Source organism: Sprattus sprattus (assembly GCF_963457725.1).
Source record: "Sprattus sprattus genome assembly, chromosome: 8".
Taxonomy (NCBI): domain Eukaryota; kingdom Metazoa; phylum Chordata; class Actinopteri; order Clupeiformes; family Clupeidae; genus Sprattus; species Sprattus sprattus.
The window spans coordinates 6,584,783-6,602,282 of NC_137927.1; the positions used below are offsets into that span (position 1 = coordinate 6,584,783).

General features: G+C 44.8%; 1 protein-coding gene across 1 annotated transcript in view; it reads left to right on the forward strand.

Annotated features, from left to right (window-relative positions):
• Positions 1 to 17,500, forward strand: part of fstl5 (follistatin-like 5) — a gene marked incomplete at both ends in the record, with an annotated part of 139,702 nt that overhangs the window by 81,716 nt on the left and 40,486 nt on the right. The window contains 2 exons of the mRNA XM_080843628.1: positions 10,818 to 10,984; positions 13,726 to 13,737. Of these exons, the coding sequence (XP_080699754.1) occupies positions 10,818 to 10,984; positions 13,726 to 13,737 (179 nt within the window). The remainder of the gene's footprint in view (positions 1 to 10,817; positions 10,985 to 13,725; positions 13,738 to 17,500) is intronic.

Below are 17,500 nucleotides of genomic sequence, written 5' to 3' on the forward strand. Positions count from 1 at the left end.
GACACACACATTACATATGATATCACATCTGCTCAAAATACCCAGGCCCACCCATGTCTCTGTTTTGATTATTTGTGCTCTTTAATATGTACACCACACTTTATTAGAAATGTATTTCCTCACATCATCCCTCAAGCTCACCTCTCCCACCTCCTCGACCAGTCACGCATCCAGCAGCCATCTCTCTCTCTCAGGGAGTGGGCTAAGGAGGAGGAGAAACCTCAAGTACCAGATTTATTCATTCCCTGACACTGATACAACTGATCTTCTGCATTTCAAGAGCTGGTCCTCTGCCCTCTAAGAGCTGGTCTTCTGTGCTGTTAGAGCTGGTCTTCTGTGCTGTTAGAGCTGGTCTTCTATGTTGATAGAGTTGGTCTTCTGTGCTGATAGAGCTGGTCTTCTGTGTTGATAGAGCTGGTCTTCTGTCCTGTAAGAGCTGTTCTTCTGTGCTGATAGAGCTGGTCTTTTCCCCTGATATAGCTGGTCTTCTGTGCTGTTAGAGCTGGTCTTCTGTACTGTTAAAGCTGGTCTTCTATGTTGATAGAGCTGGTCTTCTGTGCTGATAGAGCTGGTCTTCTGTGCTGTTAAAGCTGGTCTTCTGTGCTGATAGAGCTGGCCTTCTGTGCTGATAGAGCTGGTCTTTTCCCCTGATAGAGCTGGTCTTCTGTGCTGGTAGAGCTGGTCTTTTCCCCTGATAGAGCTGGTCTTCTGTGCTGTTAGAGCTGGTCTTCTGTACTGTTAAAGCTGGTCTTCTATGTTGATAGAGCTGGTCTTCTGTGCTGATAGAGCTGGTCTTCTGTGCTGTTAAAGCTGGTCTTCTGTGCTGATAGAGCTGGCCTTCTGTGCTGATAGAGCTGGTCTTTTCCCCTGATAGAGCTGGTCTTCTGTGCTGGTAGAGCTGGTCTTCTGTGCTGATAGAGCTGGTCTTCTCTGCTGATAGAGCTTGTCTTCTATGCTGTTAGCATGTGCTCATCTATATTTGGAAGCTACTATTGCCTGCCTAATCAGCTGAAGTGTCCTTGTTGAGACAACTAATGTGATAGCAGTATGTTCATTTTGTGTGTTTATGCATCAGTTTATATGTGTGTGAGTGTGTTTTTGCGTGTGAGTGTGTGTGCGAGAGAGAGAGAGGTGGAGGTTCAGAGAAAGAGAGAGAGAGGAATTCATGCAGAAACATCGACACACCTTAATCCACTGGACTTAACTAAACACACACCACAAAGGAAGCAAACACACATGTTCACAGAAAACACAAATATTCACACACACACACACACACACACACACACACACACACACACACACACACACACACACACACACACACACACACACACACACACACACACACACACACACACACACACACACACACACACACACACACACACACACACACACAAACACACACATGGTCTTATGTGTTGATAGAGCTGGTCTTCTGTGCTGATAGAGCTGGTCTTCTGTGCTGTTAAAGCTGGTCTTCTGTGTTGATAGAGCTGGTCTTCTGTGCTGTTAGAGCTTGTCTTCTGTGCTGATAGAGCTGGTCTTCTGCCTTCTAAGAGCTGGTCTTCTGTGCTGTAAGAGCTGTTCTTCTGCCCTGATAGAGCTGGTCTTCTGCCCTGTTAGAGCTGGTCTTCTGTGCTGATAGAGCTGGTCTTCTGTCTTATTAGAGCTGGTCTTCTGTGCTGATAGAGCTTGTCTTTTATGCTGATATAACTGGTCTTCTGAGTGTGTGTGTGCGAGAGAGAGAGAGGTGGAGGTTCAGAGAAAGAGAGAGAGAGGAATTCATGCAGAAACATCGACACACCTTAATCCACTGGACTTAACTAAACACACACCACAAAGGAAGCAAACACACATGTTCACACAAACACAAATATTTACATACACACACACACACACACACACACACACACACACACACACACACACACACACACACACACACACACACACACACACACACACACACACACACACACACATGCATATGCAGTGCTCATTCACCCAAATTTGTCTGTGTTGATGTGATTCAGTCCATCAACCTGTCACCAGACTCACACACACATACATACACACACAAGCACACACACTGTCATGCTCTTATTAGGGATGCAAATTATCGATTAATTCATTAATCATTAGTTGATAATCTTATCGATCGACTTTCGATTAATTGATAAGCGGCGTTTTTCACCTGAGTTTCAGTGCTTCAATGGGGCCTTTAAAAATAGGCCCTATTATAATTATATTACATTGCATTATGATAATTCTATTCTATTCTATTATACATTCCTCAAGTAATTATGCATTAGGAAAAGAAAGCAGAAAAGTTTTTTTTATGGTATAACAAAATCCATTCATTAATTTAAAAAAAAAAGAAATAAATTATGGACTGGCTCAGTTCTTGCATTTGAAACAGACATAAAACAAAAAAGAATAGAAGAAATTAAATAGAGCCAAACAGAATATTATTGAGCCTATAGATTATGAAGAAACTGCATCTAGGCTATTACAAGCTAAATAGCCAACACAACTCTCTGAAGTTTAACTCGCGCTCACGGTAGTGAGGGATAGAGTAGTTACATTCTTAATGACAAGCCATCAGGCAAAGGTAAGCTAGCCCGCTAACGAGCTAGGTATCTAATCATTAAGCCTGAGTGAGCTAGTCCGCTATCAAGCTAAATAGCCAACTCAACTCTTACTTACTTACTTACTAACTCTCATGAGCCAAACTCGCGGGCACACGTTAGCACGGGAGTAGACAGAGATATTCACATTCATAGCAAGGTGAGCTAGCCCGCTAACGAGCTAGGTAGCTAACTCTATGAAGTCTCAGTGAGCTAGCCCGCTAACGAGCTATTAGCTAACCTGAGTTTTAAGACTATAAGCCATAACTCGCGGCAGTAAGCGAGAGAAGGTATAATACAGTGTAGCTGTGATTTTAAGTTGACCAGGTGAACTGGTGGTGCCATGCAGGACAGCAGCATGCACGGTGTTCAAATGATAACTGAGTGAGCTAGTGGAACTATTGTATTTCAATACCGCATTACACAGAGAACATTTGTTTTCAACCGGTCGCTAGCGCCCTCTAGCGATTAATCGTGATTAATACATTTTGATCGAGCAACCTCTTAATCGACAATTAATCTAAAGTCGATTAATCATTTGCATCCCTAGCTCTTATGTACATAGCCAGCATTTAACAACATTCATGGCTGAGGTCTGAATGAGAGGAAATCTGCTTCGTTTGAAACCAAACTGATGCAGCGAGCACGAGAAAGAGGAGAGACACAGAAGTGTACTGGCAGCCGGGGAGTCACCATCTCCTCTTTCTCTCTTTTCTGTCCTATGTTTTCCATGCAAGACAAGGTGTAACAATTAGTCCAATTAGAGAACTGCATGGCCGTATGGTGTGCGGAAGGCTACTAAAATAATCATAACCAATGAAATACCCATTATATGTAGCCGATGCTTTTATCCAACGTGACTTATGACTCGTGCGGTATAGACAACAGATGTGCGTTTAATTACCAGGACCCTCTAGGGTGTTTATTGACAGCACCACACACACAGGGGCACACACACACACACACACACACACACACACACACAAACACACACGCACACACAAAGGCACACACAAAGGCACACACAGAGCAGCCCCGGTGTGCAGGCATTAGTAGGATCCCTGAAGGCTTCCCATCTGTGTAAACGTTTTACAGGTTGATCAGTTCGTCATAAAAACTTTTATTTCAATCAGGCAACATTGTCAGCAGTTTGAGAGGCCTGTGGTGCAATCAGCCAGCACTTTCTCGAGGCAGGCAATGCACACAGGCAAAGAAAGGTGGTAACAGCAGTAGTAATAGCAGTAAGAGTGGCAGCAGCCTCAGCAGTAGCAGTTGTAGTTGTAGTAGTAGAAGTAGTGGTATCAGTAGTAGTATCAGTAGTATCAGTAGCAGTAGTAGCAGTAGTAGCAGCAGCAGCAGTAGCAGTAGCTGCAGCAGTAGCAGTAGCAGTAGCAGTAGCAGTAGCAGTAGCAGTAGCAGTAGCAGTAGCAGTAGCAGTAGCAGTAGCCATTGGTAGCAGCAGTAACAGTAGCAGTGGTGTCCAGCAGGGTCAGCCCACCCCCCACCCCCAACCTTGCCGGCCTGTGATTTATCCTTCCCCTAGCAGCCCCTAATGGCCTGGGGCGGGTCTAAATCACACGCAGAGGTCCTCTGCTTCATCACTGATTACTTCCTCCAGACTAATGGCTGCTTCCTCCAGCCCAGCCAGGTGTTTCATATATCAGTTCCACTCTGCGGGTACAGCCAGAGCACCCACACACATATATGGACATGTATAAATACACACACACACACAAGCCAACATACACACACACACACACACACAAGCCAACCCACACACCCCCACACACACACATATAGGCACATGTATAAAAACACACACACACACACAACCCAACATACACACACCCACACACACACATATAGGCACATGTATAAATACAAACACACACACAAGCCAACATACACACACCCACACACAGACATATAGGCACATGTATAAAAATACACACACACACGCACAAGCCAACATACACACACGCAGACACAATTCATATATACACTTCCACCCACCCCCTACCCCACACACACACACAAACACACACACACACACCGCTCTTCTGTAATGTCCTTGTGTGTTAGTCGGAGGTCACAGTGAAGTCATCCTCATTCTTGCCCCGCTAAGCAGCCTGGTCATGATGATTCATGGCAGCGTAATTGAATGGCTGGTGAGGATGTAATAGGATAGTGTTATCAGGTTATTACACCCTCCCTTTCCCCTGCATACATGTTTTCATGCACACACACACACACACACACACACACACACACACACACACACACACACACACACACACACACACACACACACACACACACACACACACACACACACACACACACACACACATACACACATACACACATACACACACACACACATACACACACACACACACACACACACACTACTGTTTTGTGAGATATGTCCTCTATGGGCTGATTGCATGTATATGTGTATGCGTATCTCCATGCCTGTGTGTGTGTGCGTGTGTGTATACATTCCTATGCTTGGGTCTGTGTGTGTGTGTGTGTGTGTGTGTGTTTTGGAGAGTGAAGAGAAATGGAGATTCCGGGGTAGACGATGTGCAATCTGAGATTGATGGGATTGAGGTATATAGGCCTGTGAAGGGTCATGGTAAAAGGTTGCGTTATGTAGTTTAGTTCAGAGTGTTTCACATTAGCTTAAATCTGATCATGAAATGCCTTTTATTGGCTAATAAAGGCAATAATGAGCACACTGGTTTGCCCACTGCCCTTTGGAAGCATGAGGAAGTCAAATCACTGAGTCATACCATCCTCAATAGTGACAGACTGAGCATTCTGTTTTATTCAAACAGATATCAGAGACTATGCCATACATACTTTGATATCCTTTTAGCCACAGTGAGGAAGCAGGTTGATGTATGGGAGCTGTATTATGCTATGTGGTCCTAAAGTCAGTCTGAAGGGAACCATTACATAGGTTGTTTTGAGTTTTTAGCAGTGCAGTGCAGTACAGAGCCGGTGTGAAAACGCCAACTGCATACATTCAGATACAATTCTCCTCCAGGTGGCCTCTTCATCTACAGCATGACAAAGCTATGAAGTGCAGCATACCAGGATTTCCGCTAAGATTTATTCTTGCTAGCCCAGTGTCAGCAAAATAAAATAGGTGTCAACCTCTTTTCAGTATGGCACTCAGGAGTGGGCATTTGTTTGTAGGGAGGGCAGCTAAACCCAACATGAATAGATAATGTCCAAATCCTACCCGTCTGTCAAAGTGTAGGCTGCAACTGTAACCTCGCAGCATGAATGTGCTTGACACCACTTTATTCCAATTGGATGCAATTAAAGAATATCGAACTGCCCTGCTTAGAAACCATTTATATTCATTGCCACCACTGTGGTTATTGTGAAGGCTTTGGAAGGCGGAGCACAGACAGATTTATTTGCTTTGGATAAACACAAATATCAGTGCTTCCAGGATTTAAGAACTTTTTTGTGTTTTTTTGCAATCAAAATGATTTATACAAATTTCTTTAAACCCCACTCCAACATGTACTAGAAAGCAAATGAATGAGAGATCGAAATCCTTTTTTGATGTTGTTTGTTTGTTTCTATGTCTTCATTTCATGCAGTGGAAACATAAGGACACTCATTATAGATGTGTTATTTGATTTCACAACACACACACACACACACACACACTCATTAGGGTAAGGTTTTGTGTGAGGGTTAATGGTTAAAGGTGTCCTGGCATGATATGGTGGGTGGAACACATGCTGCAGCGTGTCAGGATGCCATTGAGCCTTTGGGTGCAGGAAAGAAGTGGGGGGCAGAGTTATGAGAAGCAAACATTCTGGACTCATTTGTTAAATTAACTTTTAATGAGAGTGCGTGAAGTAGAGATGCGAAATTGCGGGAGGCTCTGGAGGAGGTGCAGTTTTGCTGCGGCTGAGCTGTGTCGTAATTTTAACCCTTCGTAATCGCCTAATCATTTGAGAAAGCGCAACCTCTGTACTCATTTGTTTTAGTTTGAAACTCAATTATGCCTTTTTTCTGGGTGCTATGTTTTCCTTAGCTTTGAAATCATATTTCATATCACATCACATGGACTATACACTAATGGAACACACACACACACACACACACACACACACACACAAACACAAACACACACACACACACACACACACACACACACACACACACTCCCAGTCTCCCAATACATGTCCATATACAGTACATACAACCTAAAATCATATGCATTTTAAAATGAACCTTTATCACAGAAATAGTTTTGCTTGTTAAAATGATCATTTAATCAATCTGATGTTATTTTACCTTTTGTTTGACAGACAAGGTTAAAAACTTCATCGTCATAACTAGTCTAACTGACTCTGCAGAAGAGGTGTGTCCTTTAGCAGAGAAGAAGTAGAGGAGACAGGCATGTAAATTAAGTTAGCATTAGCAGGAGATGTTAGCATTAGCGGGAGATGCTAGCATTAGCGGAGAGGCCACTGAAGAGAGGTTGGAATTTGCAAAGGAGACATGCAAAGAGGTGAAGTAAGCAATAGCCTGAAAAGTTAGTGTTAGCAGAGGAACCAGGAAAAAAGGTGAGGTTAGCATTAGCAGGTGATTAAAGCTTTAGCAAAGAGGCCACGGAGTAGGCAGGCATACATCTAGCATTAGCTGAGAAGGCAGGTGCAGGCTTATCTACAGTCTCACGGGGGGCTGGCGGAGCCCAGGCTTCAGCAGGCTTCATTACTCTTATTGTTCAGTATTTGATCTGGCTGTTTTTAATCTCTCACTCAAAAATCACTCACACAATCACTCAAACACCACTCCACTCTTTCCACTTCACACTGGAGCTTCTCAGCTTCTGTTCTAATGAAACTGATGAAGCTTGAAAGGAGTTTGCTGATATATAAACTTACTGATTCTGTACAAGGTGCAGTTTTTAAATAATAAGACTGTTATTACAAGTATATCATTAGATATACAAACGTGTTTTACAGCATCAGTCTCATTACATTATCAGCCACACCTGGTTAGGGATGGGTATCGTTTGGGTTTTATCCGATACCGGTACATAACCGATACTTTTAAAACGATACCGGTGCCTAAACGGTGCCAGAACCGATACTTTTTTTTTTTTTTTTAATTAAAGACATTAAAGGCTTATTTATTGCCAAGGCAAATAGTTTTCTTCAAATTTAACAATATATTAACTGTTTAAGGTATACTATAAATAAAAATAAATACAAAACACTTGGCTTCAAACCTTTTAACTTCAAACTATGAACAATATATTAACTTATAACAACTGTTTACAGTATACTTAAATAAATATGAATAAATACATAACACACTCTGTACACACACTTCACACTTCAGTAATTCTTTTGCAGAAATATGAGCATGTTTGCCTTCAGAGTAAAAAAAATATTATTTAGTTTGCATTTATTTAAACCCACTGGTTTCGTGAATGTGTACTGCCCCTTTAAGAGTTTAGCTTCAGGGCCTCTTGAGTTCTCTCCCCCATTTACACGCAATTTTGTTGTTGCATATGCTGCACGTCGCGTTGTTTGAATCTTTTTGTGCGAAATACAGCCACACTTTTGATCGTTTACCTTTCGACATTTTCTCTGTTATATTGATGGCTAGCTCTGTTTGTGCTTGCTCTGTGCAAGGCTGCCTGCTCTTCGCTGTCATTAAACTGTTGCAATGTTATTGTAGCGTCCAAGTTAGTGCTCTCTTAAGAACTCACATTGAGAAGGAATATCTTTGGATGAGACGGTAGCTCTCCGTTTAATAAAGCGTGCTTAGAACAACCACACTTATCTTGAAACCGAAACCACACACAAGTCAACCCATTACCATGGCAACTCCTCAACACAAATCCCGTTTCCATTAGTCCCATATGGGATGCTACATTATCACCAATGAGCGTGAGCGACTAAGGCGAGAGTCTACATTGGGAGATGGAGCAGTTTTATATGTGCCCCACGAAATCTGTTAGCAACACAAAAAATTATACAGATCGTACTCAGAAAGATCTACGCCACTAACGTTACTTCTCGTTAGCTATCGCTAGTTTTGTTAAATTATAAAAAATTTAAAAAAATTAAATAAATAAATAAATAAAATCTGCTCAGGCACCGAAAGGAAGCACCGAAATCTGCGTTGCATTTCGGTCCGGGTAGGTATCGGTTGTATGGAACTGGTGCCGTATTGGTACCGGTTCTCGGTACCCAACCCTACACCTGGTATATTTATATACAGACATAAATACATACACACTGTGTGTGTGTGTATGTGTTTGTAAGTTTGAAGTCCTCCTCTCCTATAGGGGTGTATGTGTGTGTGTCTGTGTGTGTGTGATATGGAGCGTGTGGTCTAATTCTAGAAGCTCCCTGGTCCTGTGATGCCTCCAGAGACTGAGCTCAGTCCTTTCATCAGCTCCCCCAGATCTCAAGCCCTCAGGAGCAGAGAAAATCCTCTCAGTCCACTCAGTCTCCCCCTCCTTCCTCCTCTCCTCTCATCGCATTGCCTCCCTCCTCTTCTCTCTTCTCTCTTCTCTGCTCATCTCTTCTCTTCTTCCTTCTCCTCTCTTCGCCTCGCTCCTCTTCTCTCTTCTCTTCTCATCTCTTCTCTGCTTATCTCATCTCTTCTTTCCTCTCCCCTCTCTTCTCCTCTCATCCTCTCCTCTATTCTCCCCTTTCCTTCACTCCTCCCCTCTCCTCTCTTCTCTCCTCCCCTCTCCTCCTCTCCTCTCCTCTCTTCTCTCCTCTCCTCTCCTTTCCTCTCCTCTCTTCTCTCCTCTTCTCTCATCTCTTCTCGCTTCTCCTCTTTCCTCTTCCCTTCTCTCCCCTCTCTGGTGGTGATCATAATAAGAACATAATCTCCTCTGATTAGAATAGTCCAAACCACACAGAACCTGAATGACTAAATAAACACTCTGAAGATACAGGATTCCCTATTCAAACTCAATTAAGAAAAAAAAAAACATTATTAAAAAAGACACAAGAGTAAGTAAATAAGCATTATGTGTTATTGGTTTAAATTTCTGGTCACACAGAAAAGCACTTTGTTGCTAAGGCAATTGTTGCAGCGAAAATCTGTCCATGTGCTCAGCCTCTGGATGCACTATGCAATGTGTTTGGGTGAGATAGGGACTAGGGATGCACCAATCCGCTTTTTTCACCTCCAATACCGATACCGGTATCTGAGGTTTAGTATCGGCCGATACCGATCCGATACCGATATAAAAAAACAGTGCGAAACTATGGTAACTGTGTGTATGTGTGTGACCACACGTGCAAGAGGGAGAATTGAGGAGTACATGACATGAGATCTTGGTGCATTTTTTGCTCATTTGCTACTTAACATCATGTCTAGTCATCACTATCAATTCACAGCGAATCAACATCAGGACATAACTAAATCTCCGCTTAGCATGCTAATCGCTACTAATAGCAACGTGCACTCACAATACACTACCTATACATAAACATAAACATTTTTAAATTGTCACCGATACCCGGTACCCAATATTGGTACCGATACCGATACAAATATCGGATCGGTGCAGCCCTAATAGGGACACACATGAACACACACACACACACACACACACACACACACACACACACACACACACACACACAACAGAAGAATGTACTGCAGTGTCACACAAACAAAAACAGAACACAAAGGCACCCACAGACAATTGTTTTTTTTTAAACATACAAATATATACGTGTGTGTGTGTGTGTGTGTGTGTGTGTGTGTGTGTGTGTGTGCGTGTGCTGTGTGTGTTTATTCATCACCTCACTCCTGCCTTTCTGTGTGTAGCGCTCCAGAAGTATGGAGATTACAAGGCGATTTGTTTAGAGTGGAACACGATTGGAATTAAAAACACAGATAGTCTCTCTAGTTATAGTTTCCCTGTTGTTCCCTTCAAGAGTTGTCTTGTTCTGTTTATGTCGTTGTACACACACACACACATACACACACACATGAATATAATTGGTGTATTCACAGAACCAGAGCTCATTCTCTGCCATTTCCATTCAGCTTGGTTTTTTTATGTGAGGGGCTCATTCGGTTTTATGTGAGGGGCACACACACTCTGAAACGTTAATGCACATATATTCTCACGCATAGCGCCTGAACTTTCCTGTCCTCCCTCTCTCTCAGACGTGTACCAGCTCATCCTGCCTGACGACCAGAAGCTGAGTGTCACCACGGTAACAGTGGGCCAGAGCGTGGTGCTGACATGCGGCATCATGGGAGAGAGGCGCCCCCCCATCATTTGGAGACGGAACGGTCAGGCACTCAACAGTCTGGAGCTGGAGGACATCAACGTGAGTTACACACCACCACACATGCCATATGGCCAAAATAACAGATCACACATACACACACACACACACACAAGGACTGGACTGGTTCTTTGGGCAACCAGTGGGCAGTTCACTAGTTCACACTCCACATTTGCCTAAGAAGTGAAGCGAGCAGAAATCGTTTTTGGTGAGGTCTAGCCTATGCGTCATCATCTGCTGGCTGAGGTGTGAAGGTGGAGTTCCATGTTGAAGGTGCTAGACTGCCAAGAGTGGGACTGTGTCGAGTTGAGAACAAGCGCTGAAGCAAATAGCACGGCTTGAACAGGTTACCTGGGTATCGCTTACCTGACAGATTTGAGCGTGGCAAATTTCATCCAATCACATCACAGAGTCGTCGTTCTGGCTGGTGATCACCTCTGATACCACACACACACACACACACACACACACACACACACACAAACCCACTGTGATTAGCTCTATGGTCTGCTTCAAAGTCAAGCCAAACTGCACAAAAATGGATGCCTGTGTGTTTATGTTGTGTGTGTGTGTGTGTGTGTGTGTGTGTGTGTGTGTGTGTGTGTGTGTGTGTGTGTGTGTGTGTGTGTCTGTCTGTGTGTGTGTGTGTCTGTGTGCTTGTGTGTGGTAGCTTGCATAATTGAGTCCACCACTGCCAGAAGAGATAACGTGGGTCCAGGTCTTTGATACACTCTGATACACCATTAAATCTTCATACCTCTTCAGAGTGTGTTTGCAGCTCAGGGACACAAGCTATCCTCTTATTGGCTGAGGGCTCATCCCCAACTCCAAAGCCACAGTTCCTCTGGGGGCAGATAAAATGGCCACTGGCCTCACAGGCAGTACTCCCCTCTCCCCCCAGAGAGATAAAATATCACTTTATTCTGTTTGTATTTATTTATTTTTCTTCTCGCTATGTTTCATCAGTCCCTCGGGGCGTCTCAGGAGTCTGACTAGTGCATCAGGTCTCTCTGTGGCTTCGCTCTCCGTCATCTGCCTTAAATTATTTGAGACGAGCAGCGAAATGTCAGGCCCTATAAAGTGCTCATGGCCTGAGTGGGTTTGATCTCGTCCAATCAGTGGCCGGTCTCCTGGGAAACCACGCATGGACGACTCCAACTTGACGGACTCTTGATGTCTTGGTGTCGCAACATTTTTTTTTTCTTTTCAGTGTTACACATACACACACAACCACACATACACATCCAGACACCTATTATTTATAATATAAATAATTGCATCCACGTAGGTCACTGTCTGCTCTGGAGCCTTTGAAGCTGGCAGTGGATGCTCCTGTTAATTGTCCCCATTGTCTTTCCAAGGACCTGTCTTTGATTTAAGGCTGTGCTTTTCCACTAATGGGGACCCAGTGAATACCACGTCTATACCTGCCTTAGACCTCATTTCAAACCCTGTGGACGGCTGCTATCATTGCAGCATAATTGGGGGCATAATGTGGAGGCGAAAGTGATTTGCCTTCCAAAATTAGACATGGCAGTTGCTCTCTGGATGTTTTTGGAGAAACTGTATCAGTTACTCACCCCTCGTTGTTTTGAGGTCTGAGCGCCTTCTTAGGTAACCAGTCCCACGTTAATATGGCTGTCTTTAAAGCTGCTGTTGCGGAGTTTGGCAGATCCTGGCCTCATTTTGGCAAATCTGCTTAGAGTAAATGCTGGGTTGCTTAGAGTTGCATCATCAGAGACACACACACACACATACACACACACACACACACACACACACACACACACACACACACACACACACACACACACATAGACATGGCAGCCCAGGACACATTGATATTCACACAAAGTTGTCCTGGGACAAACCCACAAAGATAAGCCCTGCCTGCTGGAAGACACATCTGAATGAAACACAGAGTACTCTGATGTGAGTGTGTGTGTGTGTGTTTGTGCGTGTGTGTGTGTGTGTGTGTGTGTGTGTGTGGGTGTGTGTGTGTGTGTGTGTGTGTGTGTGTGGGTGTGTGTGTGTGTGTGTGGGTGTGTGTGTGTGTGTGTGTGTGTGTGTGTGTGTGTGTGTGTGTGTGTGTGCGCGTGTGTAGGGGGGTAGCTGTGTGCCTAACTACATCAGTATGTGGGTGTGTGGTTGAGAGAACAAGACTTCACATGAAATGGGCACACCCTTCCCTGCTATCCTCTCATGCTAGCCTCTAATGCCCCCCCCCCCCCCCCCCCCCCCGGCCCAGTAAGAGTAGCAGGGCAGCTGTAGGCCATCCTCTGTCCTACTGGTGTTCCCTGAGGAGGACAGGCCCGGCCGCAGGTCAGCACTGAGGTGAACTAGATGGGAACAGTTAGAGCATTTGCAAATCAGTGGTAGGTTCAAGAATGACTCAGTAGATAGGGCTGAGTGCTCTGCAGACTGCTGAGCGTTATAGATGTGCTGTGCAGACCCTGATGGACCGACTGGGCTCAGACTTGGCGCAGATATGGTTCAGACCCTCAGGTCCGTGCTCTGCAAACCTGTATCTGTCCAACAACCCCCTAGTGTGAGTGAGAAAGACAGAACAAAGAAATTGTGTGTGTGTGTGTGTGTGTGTGTGTGTGTGTGTGTGTGTGTGTGTGTGTGTGTGTGTGTGTTTTGTGTCTGTTTCCTGTCTGTTTGTGTGTGTATTGTCCTGGCTTGACTCTCTCCCTTTGAAACTATGAACTAGGAAAATGTGTGTATTTTGTGCTGTCCCAATTCTCCCTTTCAACTGATGCCCTTCTATCTCCTCCCTACAGATTCCTACCCAGGTAGGTGTGTGTGTGTGTGTGTGTGTGTGTGTGTGTGTGTGTGTGTGTGTGCGTGCACGCGCTTGTGTGTGTGTGTGTATGTGTGTGTGTGTGAGCTGGAGAGAGCATAATCCACTGGATCTAATGAGGACTGGCACCTCAGGTGTAACCCGTAGCGACTCGGACATGGGGCCACGTTAGGGCAGATCACTGAGAGGAGAAGCAGTGTGACCCCTGACCCTGTCCTTTGACCTCAGCCATGCTGCAGAGTGAGCACCGGATGATGGTCACTGAGGTGTAAGACAGGAGTGACAGGAGATGGTGACACCACTGAGAGTGACAGCAGGAAACAGGCCATACATATTCATCCATGTTCCCTCTTTCCTCTCCTCTCCTCTCTTCTCCTCTCCTCCTCTCTCTTCTGTTCTCTTCTCTCCTCTCTCATCTAGCCTCCTCCCCTCCTCTCCTCTCCTCTCCTCTCCTCTCCTCTCCTCTCCTCTCCTCTCCTCTTCTCTCCTCTCCTCTCCTCTCCTCTCCTCTCTCATCTCGCCTCCTCCCCTCTCCTCTCCTCTCCTCTCCTCTCCTCTCCTCTCTCATCTCGCCTCCTCCCCTCTCCTCTACTCTCCTTTTGCCTCTCCTCCCTCATCTCATCTCCACCCTCTGCTCTCCTCTCGCTTCTCTGTCCTTTTCTTCCTCCCCTTTTCCTTTCCTCACCTCTTCTCTCCTCCTTTCATCCCATCCCCTCCTTTCTTCTCTTCCCTTGTATGCTTTGCCCCTCCATCCCTCTCTTCTCTCTTCTCTCCTCACTCCTCGCTCTCTTACTCCTCACCTCGCCCCCTCCTCCCCCTGTAGCCTGTGTGAGCTTAGTGAAGTGTTGCTTCTATCTGAGGTTGTTGGTGTGAGCTGCACAGACAAAGGGGGAGATTGGGGGGAGGAGAGTACCAGAGGGAGAGGGAGAGAGAGAGAGAGAGAGAGAGAGAGAGAGAGAGAGAGAAAGAGAGAGGTGAAAGAGGAGACAGTGAGAGAGAGAGAGAGATGTGAGAGGGGAGGTTTGTTGACATCTCATGTTAATCCTCTGATCACTAACTAGCTAGGTTACTAACTAGCTACCTAACTCACTCACTCACTCACTCACTCACTCACTCCAGTGGCACATGCCTGTTTTCCTTTTCTGGCTGAGTGTTTGTGCTGAGTGTGTGCGCTGAGTGTGTGTGCTATGTGTGTGCTGAGTGTGTGTGCTGTGTGTGTGTGCTGAGTGTGTGCTGAGTGTGTGTGCTGTGTGTGTGTGCTGAGTGTGTGTGCTGTGTGTGTGTGCTGAGTGTGGTGCTGAGTGTGTGTGCTGTGTGTGTGTGCTGAGTGTGGTGCTGAGTGTGTGTGCTGTGTGTGTGTGCTGAGTGTGTTTTCTGAGCCTGTTTTTTCGCTCAGTGTTTGCTGCTCTCCTCTGTCTTCTTTTTCTTCTTTGCTTTCATGTTTCTGTCTTCAGTGTGGCACCTTTTTTCTGCTGTTTTTCTTCATTGTGCTAAACCACTCAGGGGCTGCCGTCCGCTGCTCCCTCAGGACGCTACTGGCCCTTAGTGAAATATATTAATGGACACTTCCGCTAGCGTGGCAGGGACAGAGGCAGGCAGGCTGCCGGTACAGGGACATGCAGCAGGGAGATTAGTCACTGTTGTCAGTGTGATGGATTGTCTGCATCTAAAAGTGAACACTTTCTATTGGAGATTGTTCAATCAAGTGGCCTGTTTTTCTGTAAGTCAGATAAAAAAACTTTTTATTTCATATTATTCCATTAATAGAAGTCTGTCAATCTCTAGAGCAACTGCCGAAGGTCACTGGCAAACAGGCTGTGAAAGTATATCAACGAGTCGATCTGACATGGTAAAGTTAATGCCAGCCTAATGTTAGCCCCTGAGCTGACAACAGTTGAATCGAGGCCCGTCAATAGGAGACTCAATTCAGTCTGTTTGCATTGATCTCAGTGTCTTTGTGTGTCCCCTTCTGCTGTAGGTTTGGAAGTGGCACTGAGTACCACCACAGTGATTCAATTATAGGGTATTGATGTACGTGTTCAACTGTGTGTCTATAGACCAGACCGACAGAGTAAGACATCATACTAAAGAGAGAGCGCAGACACATGTATTTGAAGGAACAAGGGGCTTGTAGCTGAAGAGCTCTGTAACCTAGGAGTGTTCTGTGTTCTGTGTGCTGTGTGCTCATGCCTCTGAGGTCCACTGTACCTTCACATTGCTGATACTGAGTTAGCGGTTAAATAACACTTCCATGAGCACTTTCAATAGGCATTTAACAGGAAACAAGGAGAAGTGGAAAAAGGAAAAAAAAACTCTCTTATAACATAAAGAAACTCTCTGAAAGAAACTTTGAGAGCCCTTTTGGCTGGGAGAGAAAATATACTCAAGATTCTCAAGAGGTAGACAAGTGCTGGATGAAGAATGGGGCAGGAGAAAGAAATCTACAGGTCAGAACAGAACCAGCATCAGTGATTAAGTGATGAAGGTTGTTGAGGATGAATCATAATAAAAGACTGTACCTGAGCATCTGTGGTAAACAACCCTGAGAGGAGACAAGTTAGAGAGGATCAAACTGGTGTGAACAGCTGGCACATCTGTCTGTCACACGCGATGAGGGGAAAGATGATATCATCAATATTCAGAAACAGGTGTGTCAGCGGGAACCGAATATCATAAGCAGAAGAGAAAGAGAGAAGATGTCTTCTGTAAGAAACAGGACCAGACTGAGACAGAACTGAGACAGACAGCTTTCTGTAACCTAGGAGTGTTCTGGTGTGAACAGCTGGCACATCTGTCTGTCACACGCGATGAGGGGAAAGATGATATCATCAATATTCAGAAACAGGTGTGTCAGCGGGAACCGAATATCATAAGCAGAAGAGAAAGAGAGAAGATGTCTTCTGTAAGAAACAGGACCAGACTGAGACAGAACTGAGACAGACAGCTTTCTGTAACCTAGGAGTGTTCTGTGTTCTGTGTGCTGTGTGCTCATGCCTCTGAGGTCCACTGTACCTTCACATTGCTGATACTGAGTTAGCGGTTAAATAACAGGAAACAAGGAGAAGTGGAAAAAGGAAAAAAAAACTCTCTTATAACATAAAGAAACTCTCTGAAAGAAACTTTGAGAGCCCTTTTGGCTGGGAGAGAAAATATACTCAAGATTCTCAAGAGGTAGACAAGTGCTGGATGAAGAATGGGGCAGGAGAAAGAAATCTACAGGTCAGAACAGAACCAGCATCAGTGATTAAGTGATGAAGGTTGTTGAGGATGAATCATAATAAAAGACTGTACCTGAGCATCTGTGGTAAACAACCCTGAGAGGAGACAAGTTAGAGAGGATCAAACTGGTGTGAACAGCTGGCACATCTGTCTGTCACACGCGATGAGGGGAAAGATGATATCATCAATATTCAGAAACAGGTGTGTCAGCGGGAACCGAATATCATAAGCAGAAGAGAAAGAGAGAAGATGTCTTCTGTAAGAAACAGGACCAGACTGAGACAGAACTGAGACAGACAGCTTTCTGTAACCTAGGAGTGTTCTGGTGTGAACAGCTGGCACATCTGTCTGTCACACGCGATGAGGGGAAAGATGATATCATCAATATTCAGAAACAGGTGTGTCAGCGGGAACCGAATATCATAAGCAGAAGAGAAAGAGAGAAGATGTCTTCTGTAAGAAACAGGACCAGACTGAGACAGAACTGAGACAGACAGCTTTCTGTAACCTAGGAGTGTTCTGTGTTCTGTGTGCTG